The sequence below is a fragment of the Melanotaenia boesemani genome, chromosome 21 (assembly GCF_017639745.1).
Source record: "Melanotaenia boesemani isolate fMelBoe1 chromosome 21, fMelBoe1.pri, whole genome shotgun sequence".
NCBI lineage: Eukaryota > Metazoa > Chordata > Actinopteri > Atheriniformes > Melanotaeniidae > Melanotaenia > Melanotaenia boesemani.
This window is the reverse complement of record NC_055702.1, coordinates 17,109,266-17,118,873: the sequence shown is the minus strand read 5'-3', so window position 1 is coordinate 17,118,873 and position 9,608 is coordinate 17,109,266. Positions and strand designations below refer to the sequence as shown.

The 9,608-nt window shown below is 37.2% G+C and overlaps 1 protein-coding gene across 2 annotated transcripts; it reads right to left on the bottom strand.

Moving 5' to 3' along the window:
* Positions 1–1,791: 1,791 nt before the first annotated feature.
* mfsd1l (major facilitator superfamily domain containing 1-like) lies at positions 1,792–7,398 on the bottom strand. 2 transcript variants are annotated; one of them, XM_041974702.1, is made up of 13 exons: positions 7,269–7,398; positions 6,627–6,727; positions 6,338–6,447; positions 6,196–6,251; positions 5,969–6,112; positions 5,730–5,888; positions 5,524–5,639; positions 5,286–5,386; positions 4,925–5,036; positions 4,686–4,823; positions 3,995–4,134; positions 3,724–3,835; positions 1,792–3,626 (listed from the first exon to the last, which is right to left on the bottom strand). In XM_041974702.1, exons 1-13 carry the CDS (start codon positions 7,285–7,287, stop codon positions 3,489–3,491), a joined length of 1,446 nt encoding a protein of 481 aa, XP_041830636.1. In that variant the 5' UTR covers positions 7,288–7,398; the 3' UTR covers positions 1,792–3,488. The 2 variants fall into 2 exon arrangements, with proteins under 2 accessions (XP_041830636.1, XP_041830637.1); XM_041974703.1 differs by having other exon boundaries at positions 6,627–6,651.
* Positions 7,399–9,608: the final 2,210 nt, after the last annotated feature.

The window sequence follows — 9,608 nt, the reverse complement described above, 5'->3', positions numbered from 1 at the left end:
TCTTACTCTTTGTCTGTCTCAGCTTATCTATGTGTTGTCCATTGAGCAGCTGAAGACTAACTCCTACCACAAACCCCCTAAGAAGATTAAGTGAGGAGGTATATTTTTAGGGTTTATCTTCATGGCAATACAGAGGATTCTAACTCTTGGAAGTCTTCCTCAGGTAGCCCTCTTCCCTTTGTTTCAGTGACTGATTTGTCCTGGCATGTTGTAATTTAACTGATTGGGACAGTCTAAAGTAGATTATGTGCTTTATCATCAAGTTATGAATGGATTTAATTATATCTAAAGCCCCAATAAATGTCCACTATCCAATACAAGTAATTCTGTTTGATCTCTGGTTGGATTATAAATAAATACATGAACAGCTGGACACAACATGATTAATCTTCAAAACTTTCCTACATATAAATAAATAAATTCTTCTTTAGAATGCAGCTAAACTCCAAACTTACAACCTTGAACAGAATAAACACAAAGGGTTGAGATCAACTACAACAGCAGTGGCTGTCGTGCGTAATGTTTTCTTGGAGAGGTGTTGGTCAAGGGCAGACAGGACTTAGATAAATTTAGAATCTCTCTAATTAAAGTGCTGAGTCATGTAACATTTTCTATAAAAACATACACTTTTCTTGGAGGAGCTCTGAGCTGCAGCCCCACTCTTCCATCCCTCTAAGAAAGAGAACTAGAAGCTTCAGGGGGGCTTACCGTTACTGTTTTATGGTTTTATTGCTAAAGTGCACATTATTACAAAGCACCAAAGACCTGCCTAGGAAATACTTCCACCTTAAACAAGTATTTCCCTCTGCTTTTCATTAAGCTTCATGTCTTTTAATCACATAGCTATAAGAAATTAAAGTAGAAATTAAATATGCTTTCAAAGGCAACTGTAATGACAACAAACTATCTCACATTGTTTTTCAAAGCTTGAAAAGTCACTGCAGTGACATTACTATTAAGATACAGACTGAGAAGCAGAAGCAACAGAAGAGTGACTGAAACCACAAACAACTAACTTTAACTTGGTGCCCTATTTTTCTGTAGCCACTTTAATGAAGGCTGTACTTTTGTAGTGGATGTGAAATAAAGAACTGTTATTATAGGTCCATCAAACAACATAATAAATGTCCCAAACCATATGTTCAATCAAATCACTCTGAATTTACCAAAACAAACTGAAGCATGGACAACAACAGTGGATTGTAGGCTCCACTGCAGACATGCAAGGAGCTCCACCTACTGACAAGTGTGTAACATGTTCCTTCATCTCTTGGTTTTATGGACTTTTTTAGAATAGAAAGAGACTGAATAACATTGTCAGGATCTGCTCAAAAGCAAATGGATTCAATCAGAAAGATTTAAGTTCACTGTGGGAGACCCAAGTAAGAAAAAAAAGACCATCACCATCATCAGCCAATCCTATCACAATATGGATGGTAAGTTTGTAATGATGCCTTCAAGTCACCGCTTCTGTGCTCCATTTAGTCTTTCAATTAAGTGACAGTTTAGCCCATCTTTCTTTTAATTTATTATCATTTCACTGATGTTTACGCTTTTCCCATTCTGTCTTAATTCTTGTCTTTCAATATTTTTGTATGTTGAACTGTTGATATGTGGATGTGGGTGAGCTGCAAATGAGCATTCCTTTGGGATCAATAAAGAATCTGAATCTAAATTGAGTTGAGGAGAATAGTGTTTAGTCCAAATATAGTAAATTGGCCTGAAAATTAATTGAACAACCTTAAATAATTAAAAGATTAAGATGAAAATTATTTACCAAGAGTCTCAATAAAAAGAATCCAGTCATGTGTTTTATTGAAAATCTTCTGCAAAAGAAGCCATCACAAAGAGTCACAGGACATCAGAATGAGCTGTAAATAAACAGACGTGTCTTACTTTTATCTACAGGGACTAGGAAAAGGGGGGGAAGGACCAAAACGTCTGTGCACAAGGTCGCCGTTATCTTTGTGCAAAGCAGGTGTTGTCTGTACATTCGGTACATTTGTGAGCAGGACGTTTTCACTGGTGCAGGTAAAGTCTGCTTTTGCTGCACCCATAAAGTGGAAGTTGTATCTTTAAACATGCTGAGCTTCTTACCGTACAACTGTTTTGCATGTAGGAGTCTGAACATATGAACATATACTGTTCTGACAGTTCCATCACACACAAAAATGCCACAGTGTTATGTAAGGAAAGCTTTAAAAAAAAAAAAAAGGAGATTTTTTTTGTAACATCATTAGTACCCACACATTCTGGTATGGCAGTACATTAGCATCATTGGCTGAACAATTATAAGAATCATAAAAAGTGTATAAGGTCACATTAAAGACTAAGAAAGGTTGTCTTTTTTTTTTACCTTTTCCCTTTTTACCAATACTAAAAATTGAAATAAAAGCTAAAACCAGCACATTAAAAATTATGTTAAGTAAAACATGTATACAAAACGGCTGTAAATACTATTCAGACAGTCAACACCAACATCAAAATGGAATTGAATTTACCATTAAGATATATCACAAAAGATTTTTAACAGTTTTCTTGTGGCTCCTAGAAGTTGTGGCCAGATTCCTTCAGATGTGTCTGGACCCTGATGGCAGTCGACCCGTGGCACACTGAATGGACCTCACATAGTTCAGAGAGACTCCTCTGTGTATCCAAGATCTTCTAAACCACACAGTGTTTAGAGGAAAAAAAAAAAAAAAAAAAAAAAGAACAGGCCAAGAGATGGAGGACCTGCTGAACAAGAGTCATTTCGCCAGCCTGCATTTAAAAAAAGGACTCGTAGAGCATAAGCAAATCTTTTAACTAAAATGATGAGTCAAACACTAAAATGTCTGGTCAAAAATTTAAGAATCATGTCTGATAAAATATTCAGCACTTCTCATTACCTGGTAAATACTCCCTGCAGAAGCATAGTGGTAGTCGCACCATGCTATAGGGGAGCTTGTTAGTAGCAGGTACAGGAAAAATAGTCACACTTGAAGAGAATGAATGAAGGGAAACAGAGAGCTTCTTGAAGAAATCCTGTCTCAAGCTGTATGAGACCAGAGACTAGGACAACTGTCCACCTATTAGCACAATTATCACCTGAAAGACAGAAACAAGCCTAAAGTGGATTTAGTACAATACTTTAAGGAGGCCAGTCCAAGACCTAAATTCCACAAAAGATCTGTGGAGGGACCTGAAGATGACAATTCACACCTGGCCCAATCCAGATGGAAGAAGCATGTCAAAAGGCCCCATTTACAGCTGGTGTTGTAGCCATTCCTGGCTACTGCAGCTTACTGATAATACTGTTTCATCTGTGTTAGAGCTCTCTAGTGCTGCAGCCGTACAACATGAACAAAAGCCAACGACAGCTAAATATTCGAGATCATAAAGTTTCATGCTGATCAAGAGCAGGATGCAGGTTTCATCCTTGTTTTAAAACTGGAAGCACATAAAATATACTGTAAAAATATTAAAATAAAGAATTAAAAAAAAAAAAATCATGAATTGATAGAAGGAGAGTTGGCAGCACCATCATCCTCCTCATTTTGCTCTTCCTCTCCCGGATTGAGCGGTTCGCGGTCCGAGTCTCTCTCTGGTGGCACTGATCTCTTGGTGGTCTTGTTCAGAGTTCCTCCCTGCAGAGGAACAAATGTACACACGGTTAGATGTGAGCAATGAAACAGAAAAGATCTCAAATGAGAATTCACAAGGCGATCCAAAAAGATGTCTGACCTGTTTGTAATCAACAATGTTCAGCAACACTGAGGTCACAATGCAGCTGATGGTGTTGGCCAACATGAAGATCATCATCCTCTGCCAGCGCCACAGCGGAATCTTAGTTTCACTACACAAAGGGAGAAATCACAGCTTCATTCATTCATTCATAAATAAATACATAAACCTAAACATTTTAATTTGTATGAATCTGTGTACGGTTATTGCTGCACATTTTTCCTTGAGATATCCCAACTTCAGTAGATATTAACATGAAAAATTTCCCTACCTTGATTTTGTGCCAAGTATCTGGCCGACCACTAGATTGGACACCCCAATCCCAACCATCTGTATGGAGGTTGCCAGGCCCATGGCTGTACCCAAAGTTGCCTGAGGTACTACAAGAGGAATAGAGGGCCACATGCTAGCCTGGAACAAAACACAGACAGGGAAATCAGGTTTGGTAGGACACACATACTATCCATACTAAGATCAAAATCATACCTACAGGCTCAATAGCAACCATACACCTGCTTTCACTATGAAATTCAGTAGTGCAGAACGTCTCTCCTAAATTTATTTTAAACTTTCAAAAGGTTTATTTACTTCCTGATAGTAATTATGAAAAAGGTCTGTTTGTTTAACATCACACATTGGACTAACTTCTGCACAGTACAGTGGAAAATTCTGATCAGCTCTGTGCTGATCTGAGAAAAAAGGTTAACAGAAGTCAGGAATGTCTCCTGAAACTGTTTGAAGATTTCTGCCAATTAACACACAACCAAACCTGCCAGGTGCTTCATTTAGTTTTGAGCCTGTATTGATTTCAAGAATATCCACAAAAGTTTGGCATGACATGTACAGCATGTGTATGGTGAACAGCTATATGTCAACGGTCACACAAGATTATTTTTTGGTAACAAAAGCAAAAAGACAAATACGTAAGAAGTAAAAGTCCGTCCGTTTGAGTCAATACTCACAGCAGCAAAGGAATAAGTGACTCCCAGCCAAACGGTGGAGACCAGAGGAGGAACAAAGGAGAAGGCTAGAAGTCCAAACACAGGCAGCGTGAGGACAGCACAGGCCACTGCAAAAATGCCCCGCAGACCTACATAATCCTAAAACATAAATGTTAAAACCGGTTTAGCATTAGGCCGTCACACTGCATACGTCTAAACAGGTTAGAGACAAGATACTGGGTTTGGATGCAGACACTTACAATGAGGATGCCCACACTGGCTGAGAGAACTAATGAGCTGTCATAAACCGCCCCAGCGATGTAAGCTGCTTCCTTCTGACTGTAGTCGCTGTACTTATCCTGAATAAACTTGCTGGGTAGGAAAATACAGCATATGAGTAAGTGATGAAACAATGATTTTTTTTAAGCTTGTATGCATTAGGATGGAATATCAATACTGGTTTGTTAATGTACACACAATCAGAAGGTATTTAAGAAAGAGCGATTTTTATTGTACACGTTATATGTCTAATACATGCATGTTTTATATGTTGCTAATTGTTGTCAGGTTATTACTAAACAGGTAATTCTCTATGTAAAGTATGATGAGTTTTCTGAATACCTGGCATCTGCAATGAAGGGGAAGATGCCGTTGTAGAAAAACATGATGGTGAGAACCAGCAGCCAGTATCTCAGCGACAAGAGTTTTACATCTTGAATCCTCTACACAAAAACACATTAACACAACAATAATCAACCTTAGCACAATCACTACAGTATGGTGTACGAAATGCGTGAAAATAAAAGTTTAAATAAAAAAAAAAGGCAATACTTGATGACGGAAATTACACTGGTCATACCACTTTACGGGACTCCTCTTGAATGGCTCCATCCAAACCTAGTTGCCTCATTCCAATCTTGTCCAGGGCACTCACAATTATAGCAGAACTAAAGCCAAGAACACACAAGATTGCTCCTAGAGAACAAAGGAGAAAATGTCATGTGGCATGAGAGAGTATTGTGTCAACACACCATAAACAGTAAGTTTTTAACGCTTTTCACCTACCACCCCAGAGTGTCCACTGCATGCCATATTTCTCTTCAAACTTCTGCGTGAGGAAGAAGTTCAGGACTGAACCCAGACGAGAGAAGGCCAGGGTCACACCGAAAGCCAAAGCCAGCTCTTTCCCTTTGAACCAGAAGGCTGTGATACGGTTCTGAACAACTAAGAAGGAAAAGCATGAGCAAAGAATTTAGAAAAATCCCACAGAAATAAATAGTATATTGCATGTAAAGTATTCTTACTGGTCAGAGATCCATTGCCTGACCCAAACAACAAACGGCCTGTGAGCATCAGTGGAAGCAGGTAGGGAGTTCCTTTGAAGTGGGACCCCAATGCAAACAGGGATGAGCCCAAAACACAGAGAAAAGAGAACAGAAAAACTCCAACTGCAGAGGACAAAAGAGAAATTAAATCAGTTTTTTAAGGTTCAAGGTAGCTTTAACAGATTTACAAATACATACAGACTCACAGCGGTTTCCTAATTTGTCGATCAGAAATCCGGCCATGATCACAACTACTGCATTCCTGGTAATAGGAGAAAGATACAATAACTGTCAAACAAGCCATCTATCAGCATATGTGCAGAATAGTCAATGCACAAATGTGCTTACGTCCAAGCATAAATGGCATAGAGAAGATTGTACTGCTGTGGGGACATCCCCAGTCCCTCCACACAGTCCACTGTTCCATTGATTACTGTTGCATTTGGGCATGTAAGGTTCTGCCAGATGACGGAAAAAAAAACAAAAAAACACAATGATAAGTTTCTTCATTAAGTAAGCCAAAAAACATAGTACAGACTTTGGAATTTTGACAAACAACAATCTTGTTAATTGATATGGAAAATCATTAGAAATCATGGTATCTTTAGGCTGATTTGCTCTTCTGCCTTTAACTCACCCCTTGAAACTGATCCTGCAAAACACTGGGGATGTCAAAGCAGAAGTAGGAGCCAAATGTCAGCAGGCAGTTAAAGAACAGCACCACAAAGCGATAATATGCTGTAACAATAACATAAAGAGTAATCTCAGTAATAGTCATGATAGTAAAGGAAACAGATATTTAATATGCGAAATCTTCAATTGACTTTAATGTCTTAAAGGTACATCTGGTCTGCACTTAACTCTTTAAATATTACATATTATTGATAAAACTGTCCAGTTCAGAAGTAGGGCATTCACAAAGGTTACAATAAAAATCTAATTAAAAATAAAAAAAAATAGGAGGTTATGAAACCTTTATTTATAAGATAGAAAATTTTGTGTTGGAAAACAGTAGCTGAATTAGATAATTATGGGTAAATGGGCAACATGAAACACTCCAAAAGATATTAACTTCTCAAAAAACAGGGGGAGAAGCATTAGGCAACTTCTTGCTTTGGTAACTCGAGTTCTTTTAAAGCATAAAGTGCTGAGTCGATAACTTGTCCCATTTTTCCAGGGAAGTGTGTCGTTTGAAAGGCTGTGAGGCAAAGGTCTAATCATTCCAGCAAAAACAACATTTAACAAAGAAGAATCTGAGAGACAGTTAAGTCAGACATACCTTTCTCGGCTGGCTGCATTGTGAAAAGAAACGCATTAGCTACTAAATAACACTTGCAGTTAATTCAACATCCTTAGCCTTTGTTTACATGAACAGGTCGGTGGAGCGTAGCTAGCAAAGTATGTAACCGTCTTCTGCTGGTGACGTCCGCAAACTGCAGCTAAAAAGCCATGTGGATGGGGCTATTACCATAGACAATACACGTAATGACGTAACGCGTAACTTGTAAATCTGCGCTAACCGGAAGTAGCTACAACTAATAAAGTTAACTCAAACTACACTGTAAAATATTTACTTGATCAAGAAACGTTTTATGTATGCAGCTTGTTTCATTCACATAAATATGTGCTGTAGATATATTTTAGAACAATGTTCTGAACACTGCTTAAAGTGAAATTCATGATAACACATTAGAGTCCATAATTTTACAGAGGATAATTTCAGTATCAGTATATTATATTAATAGATTAGTCCACAAATACAATACTGCGAGGAGTAGCGTTACATTGAATAAACATTTCCCTTTCTTTATTCCAATTTTTTAATTTTTCAATAAAGCTTTGTCAAATTGTATAAAATTAGTCAAACTGTACATTCATTTATATATATAGCTTTAATAATAGTGTTGAAGACTGTAGACTGCATAGATTAGTCATAAATCACAAGTCAACCAACAAGCTCATACCCATCCAGAATAAAAAAAAAACATTTCTTTGTGCCACCATTTTACAAAATAAAATAAAATAAAACAAAACAAAATAAAATAAACCCACACATTTGAAGTTAAATATGAAGTGTCATGCAGTTTAATAAGACAAAGGTGAAAGAAAAGTGAAATAATATCATGTAAATCTAGAGTCAATCCATGACTTTTGATTAGAAAACTGCTCTCCCTCCAATAAGAAATTAGACAAATTTGTAAAAAAAAAAACAAAAAAAAAAAAACTCAAGTCTAATCTTTGTACTTCAGTTTTGTGGAGTCTAATTCAATATAAGATTTATACAAGTGTCCCTGCTTAATAAGATGCCTGGAACTTTGATTCAATCCCCCACACTGGCCATACACAACGGATGCCTTTCAACACGAAGAAACCTCCAAACATAACCAGACTCAGGAAGTGTAACTATCTGCGTTGGCCGGTTGGGGGAAGCGAGGACAGGAAAGGAGACACAAACATAAAGGCACCAGACAAGGGAAGAGATACTGCTGATGGGGAACAAGAAAAGAAAAAATAAGGCACAACCATACATGCAACTTGTGAACATAAGTTACTTTAACCTTTTCAGGTATGTTTTAAACTTAATATAAGTTGTTTCTGTTCAAATACATGTGACCTAAATTGTCATCATAAATGTGTTAAATATAAGATTTTACTTTGAGTTGCTGTCTTTATAGGGGGTCACACAACACCAGAACCCTTTAGTTGAGTTTACTCAAAAAGCTTTACAGCTAGATGCCATTCTTTTTTAAATTTACTCAACTTTTTTTTATTTTTTTACAGTGCTGAATAGACGCCCCTCATCCATGGAGGACCAAAATAAATACAGAAAAATAAAAATAGCTTAATACACACATTGATATGCCAATAAATAACACAAAATAGAACCAATAAACCTATAAAACCTGACACAAATTTATATTTATTTTGTAATTTAAAAAATGATTCCCTTAGGTTCTTGTTCCAGGAAAGACCTCCTATTTCTCCTGTATCAGCAGACATGAGAAGCCTCTGCATAAACACATGCTGCTGTTTCTTCACTGTATTGTGTAGAGGGTGTGAAGAAATGTCCATTATATTCAGCAGCTTGTGCATCACTCTTCTCTGTACAGTTAGCTCCAGCAGCTCCATAGTTATCCCCAGCACAGAAACAGCAAGTTATTGGCTCTGATGCTGCTGCTCCACCAAATGGCTGAACAGCTAATTATAACATCTTGGTGTAGATATTGATTGATGTCAGCTTCCTTAAGAAGTAGAGTTTTCTTTTTCCTTTCTTTTAAATGACTTCTGTGTTGCAGATCCAGTCTAGTCTGTTGTCCCACTGAACCCTCAGCTATTTTTATTGCTTCGCCACCTCTACCTCTTCTCCCAAGAAGTAAACAGTGCTTTGTTTACTCCGTTTCCTCCTGGAATCTGCAGTCATTTCTTTTGTTTTGCTTGTGTTTGAGATGATTGTTTCTGCACCATTCCATGAAACATTTTATGCATTCCTGTACTCAGCTTCTTGTACATTGCTGATATATATTTTTTATTTGTGCACTAGTTTTTTTAATGCCATTAATAATAAAAAATGTGTATGATAATGTTTTAAATGGTTAAAAAAAAATCTAATGAACCATTT

What these genes read in the sequence shown, in the direction of transcription:
- mfsd1l (XM_041974702.1), bottom strand. An exon ending in TATGCCATTTATGCTTGGAC is followed by an intron (nt 6,252 to 6,337) that starts GTAAGCACATTT and finishes TCCTATTACCAG; the next exon opens with GAATGCAGTAGTTGTGATCA. An exon ending in GCAGTGGACACTCTGGGGTG is followed by an intron (nt 5,640 to 5,729) that starts GTAGGTGAAAAG and finishes TTTGTTCTCTAG; the next exon opens with GAGCAATCTTGTGTGTTCTT.